Here is a 17,923-nt window from a genome sequence, read left to right as displayed (position 1 = left end):
TGTTCTGTTCAACAGCTCCAGTTGCCATACATTCATACTTGTCAGTCAAAATAAGCATGATTAAAGGGATAGTTCACCCCCAAAATGACTTTTTTTCTATCGATTACTCACCCCATGTTTTTGTCACATTCCTAAGTCAATAATTTGATGACTGGCGGTCTCTCCGATAGGAGAATCAAAGAATCTCCTTTGAGTCTCCTACCGAATACATCAGCATCTTTCAGCCGGTAATCAAATTAATGGCTCAGGAATGCGACAACAAAAAACTAAATTCACAATCAATTCAATGCTTCATGGATTGTGTAATTGATAGAAAATAAGATTTTTTTTGGGTGAACTACTCCTTTAATATATTAAAAACATCATCAATAGAATGCAGTGAAAAACTACAAGTTATACGAAGTAAACAATCCTGAGTAAAACAAAACACATGTAACCACTGCATGAGAATTCTGTATCTATTTTCGGTATCGGCAGCGGTTCTGATGAGCGCAGCACTTTATACAGAGAAGTCGAGATGTTTTCGACGTCTACGCTCCCGAAATAAGAGACCAGAAAAACATGTCTCAAAAAAGCTAGGAGTGAAGCAGTGTTTTGTCTACGTGTGGTTTTGCGGCGTGTGACCACATGCACTCCGGGGTCTGGACCAGCTACTGCCTGCCATGCACTGTGAAAAGCCTACAGACGCATTCAGTAGTAGACCTGTGGTTCTCAATGGGGGGGGGCCTTCTGGGGACCCCCAGCGGTCCATATAGGGTGGTTCCAGGGGGTCCCCTTTGTTGGCTAATTTGTTGTTTGCAAATCATGTTCTACTAATGTCTTTATTTTGTTATACATGGATAGAGGCCTCGTATAAGCCCTTTGGGCTTCTTGCCTCCTCCTGGCTCTTTTCCTTTTTATATTTTGTGTACTGTTTTTTAGTATGATTTTTTACAATTTGTGCTGAGACCGGAAGCAGGTTGGAGTCTATCATTTCCAATGGAAGAGTGAACGTGAGTGAGTGAGCTTCTGAACCATTCTTTAGCTCCATGGTCACTGAACTAAATATTGTCTATCTTTTCATACTAAAATGGCTTTTTTCCAAAGAGACAAATCAGGAGAAAATCTACTTTATTATCGACCTTTCTCTGTCCCAGCAGCACACTCTCGCGAGATCTAGCACCAGTAAGCATAGGACGTTCGCGAGCTTTGCCGTCAGACGCCGGCGCCCATTTAAGAGACCATTTGTAGGATTTGTGTACCATTTCACCTCTAATGGTGTGGCTACAATCTTCATAAATGAACCATCTGTGCTTTCACCCACCTTCCCGCATAGCGTCTCTCATGATTGGCTCTCCCTTGGTGACTTCATCAGGTGTCGCCCGGAAAAACATGCGCTGTCTGATTGGTAGTTTGGTGTCTTCAGGGGAGGAGCTACAGTCACACAGGTCCCTGAAGATGAGGACCTTCTCCTCCAACAAGGAGACAATCTGATCGTCTTTTCTTCTTAGCAGCGCTGTAATATGAGCACACACACACACACACACACACACACACCCCCACACACACACACGTGAAAAAACGCAAATATTAGTCAAGTGCGACAATTCAAGGACCTTTTTCCTTTGACAAGGAAATAATCTGTTCATTGTTTCTCTATTATACCGCTGCATATCATATGCATTATACTATATGAATCCACAGAAGCCAATAATTCACATCACTAACAGCAGCGTGGGGCTTTAACATAATGAAAGTAGAATGCCTCCAAACTGAGAACTGTAATATAGAATAACAATATTACTTATTTCTGGAATAAAGGAAAAACGTGAATAGCCATTATACAACAGTTAGTTCTGGCTGAGTAGGCTAATACGGTGACGCAACACACCGCTTTGTAAATGATTAACAAATCATTAACAAACAAATGTCGACAAGCTAGTGTGAGCTTAACTCGTATATGATCGCTCGCTCGGCAACATTTCATGTTGACAGACAGACAGAGCTCTGAAGGAACCATATCTCTTGGCGGAGACGAATAAGCATACAAATCCCAGACAAAATCATAAACGTCTGTCTCCCATTATTTCATAAATGTCTTGTGGTTGAACTGTGCTGCTGTACAGTAGCCTATGACAGCTCTCTCTCTCTGGTGTGATGTGTATACTGTAAGTGCAGTCGTTTGAACACTCACTCACCTCTGATCTCCTTGGCTCTGTTCTCCTGTAGTCTGCGGTCCTCTTCTGTCTCACTGGGGACGCCCTCGTCCTCCTCTTTCTCCCTGGGATACACAGACAGTAAAGGAACAACTTTAATTGTGCGGACATTAACAATTTAGGATGGTGATGCGATCAATGCCATTCTTTCTCTTTTTAATCACTTGAACCCCAGCGTCCATATTCTTGGACAAAAAATTGCCAAAAAATAGCAGATCTACAAGCTTGTAGAGCTTGTAGATCGGCTATTTTTGGCGAAGAGATTTAGTGTAGACAGTTGTAACTCAAGTCCAGACTACAAGGGTGGTTAACCCTAAGCTTAAAGCTGAAAGAAGCTATTTTCAGTGCACGACAACATTTGAAACATTTGTTGAATATTATCATTACGCTGGAGTTAATTAACAAATTAACTAATACATGACAGCTAAATGTGTTTTATGTGAGTTGTGGCTGTGAAAGGTTCATTTACACTGTAACCCTGGCTTCTATTTTGGGTAAGGGAAATAACAAAGCAACTTAATAAAGTTCTGAAAAGCTGGTGATTCTCCGTTTACAAGCCAACAGCCAAGTACATAAAGAATAAGGAATAAAGTCACCAAAGTTTAAAGGTTGAGTTCATTGTGGGCTACCCCTTCAAGGCCATCAAATGTATTAACCCATTAAGACCTGGAACTGTGTCATTTTTAGATTTGAGCTAAAAAGCATTATTTTACAATTTGGGCTGTTCAAAAATAGCAGATATACAAGCTCATAGCGCGGCACCGAGTGCCGCGCTACGAGCTTGTAGATCTGCTATTTTTGAAAAATCGTGAAAATGTGTGCAAATCTTTGAATATATATATTTTTAAAGCGAACATTTTTTACTCAAATCTTTGCTTCTGGGGGGTCCCTGGAACAACATATTTTGATGGGAGTCCACGGCCAAAAACATATCATTTTGGGGGTCCTTGACATGAAAAAGATTGAGCACCACCGATATAGAAACGTACGTTTTTCAGAAAACTGTTGAGATTTAGGAGACATGTAGAATCGGCTTCAGGTCTCAATGGGTTAAGTTGTCAACTTTAGCTACACTGGAAGTCAACGCTGACAATACTTAAGTCTCAAAATAACCACTAAACCCTATATACTAAATTGACCGGGCCGAGGTCCCCCATAGCTTTTTGTCCTCTACACCAAATCTCTTCACCGATAATAGCTGATGTACAAGCTCACAACGCGTCCGCAACGGGTGTATTTTCAGAATAGGGAGGCCAGGGTTCAAAAGGTTTCAAAGGACAGTTATACTGTCATAATTGTATAAATCTAAAGTTTCCTGAGTAATGAAAATTAACCACATGAACCCTAAGTGTCCCTAATCTGGGCAGGTCATAATAATTGTGTGTGTGTGTGTGTGTGTGTGTGTGTGTGTGCGTGTGCGTGTGCGTGTGTGTGTGTGTGTGCGTGCGTGCGTGTGTGTCTTACATGCAGTGCATAGCATCCTGTATAATGGTCATCCATGTGTTGCGTTCATCCTTGCTGCTTGCTAACACCTCCACCATCTCTGGTGTGGTCCCAGCCGTGATGAGGAACAGACCTGATAGGAACACATTATTATATTATTATAAATAACATCAAATATGTCCATACATAAACACTACATGGCTATCGGATGGAAATGGAATGTCCAAAACCTTACTTTTCAGAAAATGTAACAAATAACCTGTCGTCCAATGGATCCAATGTAGTTATTATTTAGTCATAAGCTCTTGTTAAGATTTTTCATTGGTTCAATATTTATAAAACCCAAAGACATCCACTTTCACTTTCAAAATGTTTCCAAAATAGCAAAACTAGCAGATCTAGGAGTTCACAATGCGTTGCATTGCAACTTGTAGATAGGCTATTTTTGCATGACACTGTTATATGAATTAGGCCAATGAATAAATAAATAAATAAACAAACAAACACATAAATAGATAAATAAATAACAGACCTCGTTCCTCATTAGCCACCTCCCTGACAATCAGCTTCTGTAACGAGATGACTGTGGACCGCTGGTCCTGAAAAAACACACATGAGAGATTTGTTATTGTTTATTATTCATACAACAATGTTGAGGAAGCAAAACCAACGATTTTTTGTTTTACTATTATGTACTCATACAAGTAAATAAGATAAAACAATAAATTTACACTTTGTAGTACTCGCAGTGAGCTTGTAGATCGGCACGGAGTATAAATAGCGTATTACTTACCAGGGAGGCAAAGATATATTTCTGGTCTTTCTCCTGGAGAAACACCAACACATCAGACAGCAGCATGGCCTGGACATCTGGAGGACAGGGTGACATACAACAGTCAAGTCACATGGCTGCCTACTAGTGCCTACAGTAGTACTTACACCTTTTAGGTAAACATGGATTAAAGCAAAATAAAATCTTCTGACTGAATTAGGCCAAGTCCTAATAAAATGCGATTTGTGAAACAGCGTGAAAGGAACTTGTCATAAACAATTAGTATAATAACTTGTAGATCAGCTATTTTTGGCAAATTGGTTTGGTGTAGAGGGAAAAAGGAGCAAACTAAGTACAGAGCCAAAGGTCAGGTTTACCCTAAATATTGAGGGTTTAAGTGGTTAAATGTTTGAAATAAACACAACAACCATACATTTTCACAGCACTGATAGTCTAAGAAGCTATATATGAAATCTATGAAAAGGTTTAATCTGCAACACAATTTTATACAATATGTAGTGAGGGGGGGGGGGGGGGTCCCTGCTTTATTCATCTCTCTCTCTCTCTCTCTCACCTAAGGGGTCCTTGGGCTGAAAAACATTGAAAACCCCTGCCATAAGGTGTTAAGAAAATACAAAGTGATAAATGTCAATAGAATGGTGTGTGACCTTTGAGGCGTCCGGTAGAGTTCTTCAGCTGCAGCGCTCCGTCGTGCATCAGTCTCCTCCCTCTGATCAGGTCCTCCTTGGCAAACATCTGACCGCTCTTCATGCACATGATGGACTTACTGTCTGTACGACTGAGAGGAGAGGTCACACCACCGTTAGATACAAAGCATTTTATGTATTTGAAAATATATTTGGGCATGTCAAAATATAGTCAAAGATCTACAGTACAAGCTTACAATATGTTGCATTGTGAGGTTGTAGATTGTCTATTTTCTGTATTTTTGCACAACACCCTTGTACAAAGTATGGCTTAAGTGGTTTATCAGACTGATTTAGCCAATTATAAAATAAAGTCAATTAAACATTTACTGTGTAGATTTGTGAATACATGATTAATAAAAATATAATCGACAGCCACAGCCCTAATGAAAATCAATCATTTTGTAATGATGCACTGTCTTCTCTGAGCCATGTTAAACTGCTTTACCTGTAGACCTCCCGCAGCCGTTGTTTCTTCTCCTGCTCGTTGACCTTGCTGTCCACCGCAGCGATGATCTCCTTGACAAAGCGCAGGGCGTCTGAAATACTGCTGTAGTCTTCATCTGTATCTGGATGGAGGACAAGCACACCATCTGTTCATACACACTTCTACTCTGTCACATTCATCTGGATGTCAGGGCTGCCTGCAACAGTTCATCCAACTCCTCGGTTTAGCCACTTAAAATACGTTGTTGAGCGCAGTCCCTCAGAGCTCTATACTAGTGTCTTTTCTGTTTTCGCTCGACATTAAATATCTTTGCTGAAAATAGCCGAGCGGCAAGTAGCCGAAAATAGCCGAGCGGCAAGCTCACAACAAGTTGTGAGCTTGTCTATTTTCTGCAAAATCCTTCCCAGAAATGGACATGGGGTCTAAGTGGTTAATCAATACTAATAATCAATACTTTTTTTTAAAATAATCACTTAATAATTGATCCCTATTTGTCATTATGGGTGAAAAGTTTCAAAACACTTAACATAAAATCTAAAATTGTGAAAACGGCTAAAAGTCTGTTAAGTGTCTGATAAAAGTGAACACTTAGATGAACAGAGGGTTCTTACCTTTAGTGTGCTGGAGGATCCTCTGGATGAGAACAGGGTACTTGGTGATCCTTTGTGTGACCAGCAGGATGCACTCTGGAATACTGAGCCTCCGCACGATGCTGCTGCTCATGATCCTCTGCAAGAACACATACTCAGTTACATACACATAGGACAGTGTAATCTACATTCTGATGTATGTATTATATGTATGTATAGGAGACGCGTGATGAGCGTCCCTACAGTACCTTGATGAAAGCCTGGAAGCGCTTGTCTTTGGCGAGGAGCTCCTTGTAGAGGGTGACAGCTTCGTTGTGACGGCTGCAGAACTTCCCGTAGACCTTCTTCATGCGCTCTGCGTTACAGCCTGAGAACTGAAGAGCAACGCCAGCAATGATGCTTCTCTCATCACACCAGTGGTGTAAAGTAACTAAGTACTGTACATGTACTCAGGTACTGTACTTAAGTACAATTTTGAGGTATTTTTACTTTCTTCAGTATTTACAATTTCCAATACTTTTACTTCTACTCCACTACTATATCAGAGGAAATTATTGTACTTTTACTCAACTACAATTATATGAAAACTTTAGTTACTAGTTACTTTGTAGAATTTGATTATCATTACAAAACACACAAACCACTTCAGCCGTATATCTATATTTCAGCTCACTATGTAATGCTCTCACCTGGTTGACCAGGATTTCCCCGATGCCACGGATGAGGAAGCTGCTGTCGCCCCGGCCCTCCGCCTGCGACGCTCGCTTGCGCTCCAGCAGCAGGGTGAGGAAGTGTGTGTGTAGGTCTGACAGCTCTTCTAACATGGGGAACACCTAGAACAACACAAAGGCATGGAGTTGTGTGTCCATGTGTATGTTTTATTTTATTTTATAAAAAAAAATAGGAGGAGAGGGGAGTTCAATTCAAAGAATTGCATTCACAAAATCACCGCTCACTTCACACACGCGTGCGAGTGTGTGGGTGTGTGTGTGCGCATGCATGTGTGGGTCTAGGCGTTACCTTGTCCAGAGTGTGAGAGTCCAGCTGTAGCTCTTTCTGAATGCCTTTGTAGTAAACGTCAGCCATTATCCTCAACGTCCTCACATGATGGAACTCTGTCTGGTACAGCTCTGTGTATATGACAACATACCAGAGTTACAATATGTCTGCTACAACTCTGTACATGACACCATACCAGTTACAATATGAAACTCTGTATGGTACAGCTCTGTGAAAATTGCAAAAAAAACTGCCAATCTACAAGCTAACAATGCGTCTCATCGCGACGAGTTGTGAGCTTGTTGATCGACTGTTTTCGCTTTTGCTTTTTGCTTTGCTTTTTGGTTTTTGCAGTGAAGATAAATATGAGCTTTACCATAAATGACATCTTGTCTCTTGACTTCATCTTTCTTGTGAAGTTTCAGGAACTTCTTGTCCACCGTGGCGCTCCAAGAATCTGCTTCCAGATCTTTAAGTTCACACTCAAACTCTCCCATGAGCTGATTGTCCATCATCTCTGTACCTGTAGACGCACACACACACACACACACACGCGCACACACGCACACACGCACACACACACACACACACACACACACACACACACACACACACACACACACACACACACACACGCGCACACACGCACAAAGATGAAGTCCAGGAATCTCCTTTAAGATCTGACTCAAAAATCAAACCTTCTATCAATCGTGTGTGTGTGTGTGTGTGTGTGTGTGTGTGTGTGTGTGTGTGTGTGTGTGTGTGTGTGTGTGTGTGTGTGTGTGTGTGTGTGTGTGTGTGTGTGTGTGTGTGTGTGTGTGTGTGTGTGTGTGTGTGTGTAGGTGTGTGTAAGGTATCTTACCTTCATCGGTAAGTGACTCAGTAGAGGCATTAACCTTGCTTCCCTTATGAAGAGAGTCAGTGGATTGCGAGAGAAACTTCAGAGCTTTCAGCGGGACCTCGTCTAGCCTGGAGGAGAGAGGATGAGAGAGAAGGAGAAAGGAGGAGAAGAGAGGAGGAGAGCAGAGGAGAAAAGGATGAGAACAAAGTTGTTAGTGGACTGGGTGATAAAACCTCATTCATTTCAGAGGAAGATCATCTAAGCTAAAGTTAAAGTGAACATTCATTTTACTAGTATTTTTGGTGACACCTCTCATAGTTTCGTTGTCATTACAACGTTTGTCTTTTACGGAAGTTGTGCCGCGACGCGATGCGCTTTGAGCTTGTAGATCTGATCCAAAGATTTAGATTGTTTTTAAATGCAGTCAAACATGTACTTAAGCTTGTCATTCTGCTATTTTCAAATAGCCGATGCACAGTATGTAGGCTAAACGTGGTTCAACTGATTTTGATTGTATATCAACTAATTTAGCTGGGGAACCCCCTCCTCAAGGACCCCTGGGGGTCCCTGGCAGACCCCCCCCCCCACAGGTCTACAGTGTGTGTTTCTCACCCTGCTATGTTGCTGGTGGAGATGCTCTTGGACAGGTTGCTGTGCGTGTTGAAGGACAGGATGCCGGTCTGGTTCCTCCGTGGGAACACCACGGAGGAGGTGGTCATCTGATCAACTGGGCTGGGCAGCGTGGACCACCGCTCCCGCTCCCGACACGATGAGGTGGAAGACGTGGAGGATGCTGACGATGTAGCTGGAGATGAACACAAACAGCTTATGTAAAAAAAATATATATATATATATCTGTAGAACATTGTTGTTGTCGGGCAGAAACCCCTTGTCTCCATTTTTTTACTTTTTGTCTTTTTTTCAGTAAATTACTGCTTGATCACACTACAGCGTCACACAAAAGCATCAAAAGTAGCATATCTACCAGCTCGAAATGCGAATTTTGACCTGATGGTCAAGATTCAATGTATCCCCTGAGCAAGCAGGCCGGCTCTATTAGCTCAAATGTCAGCACTTGTTGTGGGATTAAAGGTATTGTGTGCGGTGGTGGTCTTACATTTGGTCCTCATGTTAACAGCTGACCCAGGAGCAGCTTCTGGCACCAATGACTGCTGCTAGACATACACATGAAAGAAGAGAGAAACAGCATTAGACAGTATTCTTTTATATGAACATTTCAAATTTGTATGTGTTTTTTCCCTCGTAAGTTAGGGCCCAACTTCATTGTACTAGTGCCAGACAAAAGTAGCAAGTAGCTTTTGAAAGATCTCGAAAGTGAAAGTAGTTCAAATTGTATATAACAATTTTAATAATTAATTTTATAATTAGTTTGGAATACAGGTTATTTTTTTTTACATTTCCTGAAAAGAAACCGTTTTGGACAAGTTGTCCGCCCGACAGTGCCGATATGATACATGTTCTATGTGCCTATCTCCCAGCTACTTTTCCTTTCGAAAGTTCTGGAGAAGGTAGTCTAAACCCAACTACAGTCATTTTCAGTCACCAACAATCTCCATGAGAAATTCCAGTCAGGTTTTAAACCAGGCCACAGTACTGAGACGGCTCTCCTTAAGGTTTTTAATTATTTAATTTTAACTGTTGATTCCGGTACCCCCGCCATCCTGGTGCTCCTTGACCTCTCAGCGGCTTTCGACACTGTAGATCACAGGATTCTCCTGTCACGCCTCGAACACCAGGTTGGTATCACAGGCACCGCCCTGTCCTGGTTCAAGTCCTACCTGTGTGATAGGACATTTGCTGTCCAATTCATTCCAACAACTACTCGATTGTTTACTTGATGTAAAAACCTGGATGGACAACAACTTTCTGACACTCAACCAAAACAAAACTGAGATTATATTATTCGGCCACAACACCGTCACACCTCCCAATACCCCGGACACCCTCATATCCAATATTTGCTCCTCTGCCAAAAACCTTAGTGTAATCCTTGACAGCGCCTTCAAATTTGACAAACACATCAGTTCCGTCGTCAAAGCTAGCTTCTTCCAACTCCGACTTCACGCCAGGTTAAGGCCTGCCTCCCCCGACAACAATTAAAAATAGCTATTCATGCCTTTATTTCCTCACGACTCGATTACTGCAATTCCCTGTGTACACCGGCTTAGAGCAGTCGTCCCTCAGGCGCCTACAGCTGCGGCTCGCCTTCTTACTGGCACAAAAAGACATGAGCACATCAGTCCTGTCCTGGCCTCACTTCACTGGCACCCTGTCAATTTTAGAATTGATCTCAAAACGGGCTAGCTCCGCTATACAGTACCTGGCTGAGCTCCTGGAACCATACACCCCAGCCAGGGCTCTGAGGTCTGCCAGTCGTTACTGGTCGTCCCAAAGACTAGTAAAAGGACCAGGGGTGGCCGCGCCTTCGCTGCTGCCGCCCCCACACTCTGGAACAACATGCCTCTCCCCATGGGATCTGACCAGTCCATTGGGGTTTTCAGATCCCTACTTAAAACTCACCTATTCTCTTTGGCTTTTAACCACTTATACCTACAGTATGTTGACCGGGGTCACCCAGGAGTCTATACTTTCTTGGTCCCTTCCTTTTTTCCCCCCTCTACAGTGAACAAATGTGCTCTCGCTCGCCCCATTACTCTAGAAACATGCACTGAAGACAGTGATAATGATCCTTTCAAAAGAGCCAAGAAATGAACAATTTAATCAAAACAATGCAATCTGAATGATGTCACAAGAGAAATCTTTTGACAGGAACGGCATGGTTTATAGCTTGCAAATGGTGTGTGAGAGTGTGTGTGTGTGTGTGTGTGTGTGTGTGTGTGCCACACCTACCTTCATTCTGCTCTTTGCACACACAGACAGGCTTTCTCTGCAGCTCTTATGCACGTGAGCGCCACAGTCTGCAAACAAACAACACAGGTCAACATGTTGAAACACATATTGTCATTTTAAGCATGGATCTTGTGTCATGTGTCATGCATGTACTGTACAGTATGTGCGAGACCGTGTTCATGCTACAGTAATGCATTAAGGAGGAGAGAAAAACAAGAAAGAAGACATGGCTGAAATGAATGACAATGAACTCAAAGAGATGGAAAAGTCGAGAAACAAAGTTGGGGGGCGTTAATCAGACTGTGTGGTCCGTTCGCTGTTTTCAAGCCTAGTATGTCAAGGAAAGAATTGGCTATTGACATTAAAACAGTCACCAAAATGGAACTAAACCTGTCTCTCTGTCAGTTTTATGCCAGTGTGAAAAAAGGCAAAAGGTGAACTAACGTAGTTAAGTTCTTAATTATCGGTGTCACAATGAAGGGTTAGGATTGGGACACCAACCACTGCTTGCTAAGCACCACTGTACAACAACTCTCTGATGCTGGGCTAGAGGCAAGAGAACTCATGTCAGTCATCATCATCCGTTTGTACGCCTGGAGACTCCCGTCCAGGACAGGCTTCAGACTGGACTCCTGCAGGAGACTTGACTCAGATCTGAACCCATTTGAATTGGCGTTGGGAACCCATTGCGACCGCATGCCCTTGCTGACCTCGACTCGATTCCAGGCAAGGTTCGAACCCATGACCTTCCCGCATGAAAGGCGTATGCTCTCAGCGCTACACTAGGGCGGTCCCAAGAGAACTCATGTCAGTGATGGGACATAAATGTGAATCATCCCTGCATGCAATCTTACTGGCACAAAAACGAGAGAAGAAGCTGGAACAATATCCTTGTGTGCACCACACAATTAAAAACGTATCTGTACAGAGTAAAACACCCCTGTGCCAGCAAAAAGGAGTGCTTAACAGAACTGAACAGTTCTTCAACAATTGCACAATTAAAGGTGCTATCCGGATAAAATGTTAATAAGAACCCCGCCTTAAGCTTGCTTTCTTTATGACTGTATTTGTAGCTGTGTGTTTCTTTGGAAAACTATCATTCTGTTATATTGCTGAAGAACTACACTGCTTGGCGAAAGGATATGACCAGTCTGTTATCAATAAATTATTGTGATATTGTTGCTACGTGTTTAACTTATGAAACGTTGCCAGGTACACAGTATGTAGTAACCGTTTTAGAAAAGCAAGAAGCTACGTGAGGCCGTGGTTTACTGTGATTTTACAACGGCACACCACAGTCTCTTGTGGCTTATTGCTTTATTTACCAACAGCAGAACACACGTGCGCACACACGCACGCAAACGCGCACACAAGCACACACATGCACTCTGGTAAAAGAGTAACACATACATACAAAAATACAAATGAACAATGTAACTGGGACTATGAGACAAATAAATATACCAAACATGTGCTGCTTCAGACCTCTCTCGTTTGTTTTGAGCACACACTGAAGTGTGCGTGTGCGTGTGGTTGGTTGCATGCATGCATGCTTGTGTTTTACTTTAATTCCCCTTTTCCGTGAGAACAAGCGAGGTGAAACAAAGGATCTTTTTAAAAAACTCTCACGTTAGGAGAAAATGTCAGCTCTGTCAAAATAGCAGCTGGTAATGGCTTCTGATGGCAGACAAGGCTGGCTGCTTCTTATAAAGCACTCTGAGGACCACTTTGTTAAAATACTGACACCAGTTCTCGCTGTCCTATGTTTCTTGTTATTCATTTCTATGCCTGCATGTTTATCGTCTCTGTCGGGTGGAAACCTCACATGTCCAAAACTGTTAATGTACTTTTCAGGATTAAAATTCAAAAACAGCAAAAGTATCAGATCTACAAGCTCGAAGCGAGGCGCTTCGCGCTTGCAGATCTGCTACTTTTGATGCTTTTGTGTGACGCTGTAGTATGATCAAGTAGGACGTAAAAACTAAAAAGAATTAAAAGATGGAGATAAGAGGTTATTCTGCCCGACAGCAAAGTTATATTTGTGCAGAGTGAACACTCTAGGTCTGGGCGATATGACTGCAAATCAATATATCAATTGCCTCGATAAGGATTAATGAACGATTATGAAAGAAATAGAGTGAAAATAGCAGATAAGCTTGTAGATTGGCTAGTTTCATTTTTTTTTTTTTGCAACAACATTGTACAATGAAGATTTGGTATAGACGGTCCAAGTGTAGTTGTTGTAACTCAAGTCCATTTCAATGAGACTAGAGGGTGTAAGTGGGTATTTCCCCAGACCTACTTGACTTGTCCATGACAGAGAAGCCGTCTTGAACACAGACCACTGTGAACTTCTCGTCAGCTGAGGCTCTCATTGCCCACTGTTGTTTAACCCACTGTTAAAGCCCACTCCATCTTCACACACACAAACCAACCAGTTGTCTGAGTGAGGACAGACTATAACAATACACACTGGGATTCTCAATATCTCCCTTCTGTCAAACATGCACGCACACACACACACACACACACACACACACACACACACACACACACACACACACACACACACACACACACAAGGTTTTTGCCTCTCTCTCTTGTACACAATGTACAGTATATCTCACTGTGTATCAAACAGGAAGTTTGTCTCTACAGCAACAGTACTCTTGCAGCTGTGTCATGGACAGTTACACACACCCACACACCCACCCACCCACCCCCCCCCCCCACACACACACACACACACACACACACACACACACACACACACACACACACACACACACACACACACACACACACACACACACACACACACACACACACACACACACACACAATTCAATGGGCTTTATTGGCATGAGAAAACATACGTTTACATTGCCAAAGCAGAAAGCACAATACAACACACACACACACACACACACACACACACACACACACACACACACACACACACACACACACACACACACACACACACACACACACACACACACACACACACACACACACACACACACACACACACACACACAGTGAGTACAGGGTGATGCAACAGGTTGTAAGACTAAGGGAGTGGATGAATGGGCAGACAGCCACTACTCTCCCCTCTGCTCCTCTCACCATTTGTGGGACAAACTGAAAACAAACATGAGAATCTGTGCACCCACAGTCAAATCCTCCTCACTGTTAACTTAGCCATATCAACAAACATTCTGCCAAAATAGCCAATCTACAAGCTGCCTGGCACGCTTGTGAGCTTCAAGGTTGGTTGTTTCCAGCGAAGAGATTTTGTATAGAAGGAGAAAAAAAGAGGTGGCCAAGTACAGAGCCCTGGGGGACCCCGGTCAACGAAGCATATCGATGCTGTCAAGCAGAAACCTTGCATCTCCATATACCAACTTTTTATGTTTTTTCGTAGATTAATTTTATATAATAAAAAAGGAATGGTTTTGGACATACAAGGTTTCCACCCGACAGCAACGATATAGGGTTTAAAAGTGGTTAACTGTGAGAGTGTGAAAATAGATCAATTATCACTCTGTTTTAAGGAATACACTGACTTTTTGCTAAATAAACTGTGTGTTCACTGATGAAAAAGCTTTTCATTCCTACTTAAAGGATATATTCAAAATCAAATCAAATATATTTTACCACCGTATGCATGCTAAAAGACAGAGAGGTAGACAGAATAGCTTTGAAAATAAATAAATAATAACACAACATGAGAACGCAGTATTGACCCATTTCGGGCGGGAACCCCTATTTGTAAATATACCTTATAAGACGGGAATCCCTTTTTGGGGTTGTTGTTGCTATGTACAGTATACAGCAACATACATTTTTTTGTAATTTTTGAATAAATATTTGAAGTTTTTCAGAAAACTTAGGTCAGGATTTAGAAGGCGTTTTTAGAATCGGCCTCAGGTCTAAATGGGTTAAATAACTTACATGTAAATAACACTGCCCACATTCCACCTGAGTAAGTTATTAATATTACCTTGGCAGCTGAAGGATCACTAAATCACTACTAAACATCAGAAGCAGATCATTGTGATTACTTGCCAGGCAGTAGGAAGGAACTTATTTCCTCTCCTACGGTGTTCTATTCACAAGTTAGTCCCAACTCTTTATAGCAGAGTGCAGTAACAATCCAAAAATATCTTTAAAAAAAGGCTTTTACCAAGTTCCCTGTTACGGATGACACAGTGGTAAATTAGCTGCCCACCACCACAGAGTCTGGGGGTTCGAATCCGGCTTTGTCGAGCGCCTAACATATAGACTCTATACTAACACAATTGGCCCGTGTTCGGGGGGGAGGGAAGGCAGGCGGGGAGTGTGATATTTGTCACAGCACGTATTACTCCTACGGGCCGGGGGTGGCACCTGTCAGCAGGGAGTGTTGGGCGGGAGGAGTAGGACGAAGGCTCTACATCCTCCCGGTGGGAGGATGTAGAGCCACATAATTCTCATATAGATGTAGATCCCACTGACAGGTGAGTCAGTAGGCTATGACAGCAGTGACAACACACAGAAATGTGTGTGGGGAGGAAATAATTGGTATAACGACTAATTTGGGGAGGAAAAGAAAAGAAAAAAAGAAAGCAAAGCAAAGTAATAGTATTAAAATATAACTAATACATTATATTATGCAGCCGAGCGCCAAGCTGTTACTTTTCAGGATTCAAATTCAACAAGAGCAAAAATAGCAGATATACAAGCTCAAAACTCTAAACCTAACCCCTTTGAGCTTGTAGTTACTTTTGTGTGACACTGTAGTATCACAAAGTAGAGCATTCATTTACGAAAATAAAAAATAAAAAAGTGAAACATGGAGATAGGAGGTTTCTGCCCGACAGCGACGATGTATAAATATCAAATATAAACCAAACATGTATATGTTGTGAAGTACTGATGATGCGGTAAGTAACCTCATTGACATTATGAAGTTATTATAGGTTTGTGGTTTGTCAGAGTCACTTCCTCTCTGCTCACACAAGTTTCCCAGGATAACCCTACAGTAGGACTGACACACACACACACACACATGTGTTAGTCAGTCCAACACATCATGGATTATATGTGGTGTACAGATGGAATGACAAATCTGACAGGTCAGAAAGAGCCCCGCCCTAGTGGCCACAGGCAGTGGTGGAAAGTAAGTCAAGTACATTTTCGTGGTTGTCGGGCAGAAACCTCTTATCTCCATATTTTTTCAAGTAGCAGATCTACAAGCTCGAAACGCGGCACGTGTAGATCTGCCACTTCAGCTACTTTTTCATTTGTATCCTGATAAGTTACAGTTTTGGACATACAGTATGAGGTTTCCACCCGACAAGTACTCAAGTACTTCAGTACAATTTTGAGGTACTTTTACTTTACTTGAGAATGTCCATTTATCAATACTTTATACTAGAATCTAATAGATTTTATGCAAGATGCTTCTGAACATATTGCTATTTGACTACTTCAAATGCTGTAATCTTAAAATAATAACAGAAAATAACATTTTCGCTGCGCAACATGCTTCCATAGAAGACATGCTGGCTTCTATGGAATCCAAATGACTGAAATCAGTCGTGGCGACTGAGAACTTTAACCCAGGAGAAGAAGACGAAGACGAAGACGAAGACGAAGAATAAGAAGAAGAAGAAGAAGAAGAAGAAGAAGTTGATGATTTGTGGAGGGATGGACGACAGACAGACAGTGTGATGATGGCTATAATAAATATCATAATAAAGTAGTTGGGTTAACTAAATGGTAAAAACAAATAGACAACATCTCACTCAGATCTCACTCTAGCAGGATGTCTCTACACAAACCAAAATTAGTAGCTTCTCACATGAGAGACCAGAGTCAAAGACTTGCAGCGTGAGAACGGCTGGTGCATCCCATATGTTGATATTCTAATTAATACGTTGTAAACAACCCTAGGCATGGATGTAGCTCTTCGACAGGAATAGAAACGCTATAGAACTAGGGTCACAGGTCAAATCTGTGTCCTCTGCAAGAGAGTTCAGTGTTTATTTCGTCGATTAACCCATTCAATCCGGGAACACATTTCTGTCATTTTAGATTTCTTTGGCTTTTAAAAAATAGCAGATATACAAGCTCATAGCCTGGCACCGAGCTTGTAGATCTGCTATTTTTGAAAAATCTTGAAAAATTTTGCTAATCTTTGAATGTATATATTTTTAAGCGAACATTTGTCAAATATGTTGTTCCAGGGACCTCCAGAAGCAAATATTTGAGTTACAAATGTTTGCTTTAAAAAATATATATTCAAAGATTTGCACACATTTTCACGATTTTTCAAAAATAGTAGATCTACAAGCTAATAGCGCGGCACTCGGTGCCGCGCTATGAGCTTGTATATCTGCTATTTTTGAACAGCCAAAGAAATCTAAAATGACAAGAGATTGAATGGGTTAAAACTATGACGAATTTTTTTGGTCGACAACCTTTTTTCACTGACGAAAACTAAGCGAAAACTAAATAAAAACTATGATGCTAAAAGCTATGATGACAAAAACTATGACTAAATATACTGACAATTTCATCAACAAATAAAACCTAGACGAAAATGTTGAGGAGGGACTAATGGAGAAGAGATGCAGTAGAACTAAGACGAGTCATTTCATGCTTGGCCGTGCTCCGAAAATAGCCGATCTACAAGTTCACAACACGTCGTCGACCATTTTCAGCACAAGCACAAGTATAAATCAGGCATTACGACACCATCAAGGGACGACAAAATATTTTTTTGTCGACTAAATCAACAGTAGATTTTGTTGACTAAAATCTTATAATATTTAGTCAACTAAAACTAAAACATTTCAGATGGCTAAAACTAAATAAAATAATTAACACTGAGACCAGAAGCCTTGAAATGTTTATCCTCTAAATGTGAACCGGGGGGGGAAACAGACTTTGTGGGCAACTAGAAACGTCTGTGCTTGTTGTTACTGTGTTTTGCTCTTTCTCTCAAGGCTGCATTTCAACCAGAAGAACCACACACTTAACTGGAAGTGAGATCAGCGAATAATAAAGA

At 41.6% G+C, this 17,923-nt stretch overlaps 1 protein-coding gene across 7 annotated transcripts in view; it reads right to left on the bottom strand.

Annotated features, from left to right (window-relative positions):
• LOC308091366 (uncharacterized protein) overlaps positions 1–17,923 on the bottom strand; it is a 178,131-nt gene that overhangs the window by 15,455 nt on the left and 144,753 nt on the right. For 6 of the 7 annotated variants that reach the window (XM_080436929.1, XM_080436932.1, XM_080436935.1 and 3 more), the window contains 16 exons: positions 10,867–10,934; positions 9,113–9,170; positions 8,608–8,800; positions 8,017–8,123; positions 7,531–7,677; positions 7,176–7,285; positions 6,845–6,988; positions 6,404–6,529; positions 6,177–6,294; positions 5,566–5,686; positions 5,079–5,209; positions 4,432–4,508; positions 4,171–4,237; positions 3,660–3,771; positions 2,178–2,260; positions 1,304–1,495 (listed from right to left, as the gene is read on the bottom strand). In XM_080436929.1, coding sequence (XP_080293055.1) covers positions 1,304–1,495; positions 2,178–2,260; positions 3,660–3,771; positions 4,171–4,237; positions 4,432–4,508; positions 5,079–5,209; positions 5,566–5,686; positions 6,177–6,294; positions 6,404–6,529; positions 6,845–6,988; positions 7,176–7,285; positions 7,531–7,677; positions 8,017–8,123; positions 8,608–8,800; positions 9,113–9,170; positions 10,867–10,934 — 1,854 coding nt within the window. The remainder of the gene's footprint in view (positions 1–1,303; positions 1,496–2,177; positions 2,261–3,659; positions 3,772–4,170; positions 4,238–4,431; positions 4,509–5,078; positions 5,210–5,565; positions 5,687–6,176; positions 6,295–6,403; positions 6,530–6,844; positions 6,989–7,175; positions 7,286–7,530; positions 7,678–8,016; positions 8,124–8,607; positions 8,801–9,112; positions 9,171–10,866; positions 10,935–17,923) is intronic. The other variant, XM_080436930.1, reaches the window with a different exon arrangement.

Source organism: Gymnoscopelus braueri, assembly GCF_963280865.1.
Source record: "Gymnoscopelus braueri genome assembly, chromosome: 9".
NCBI classification, from domain to species: Eukaryota; Metazoa; Chordata; class Actinopteri; order Myctophiformes; family Myctophidae; genus Gymnoscopelus; species Gymnoscopelus braueri.
Note: the sequence above shows the minus strand (reverse complement) of the source record. Positions and strands in the feature narration are given on the sequence as shown.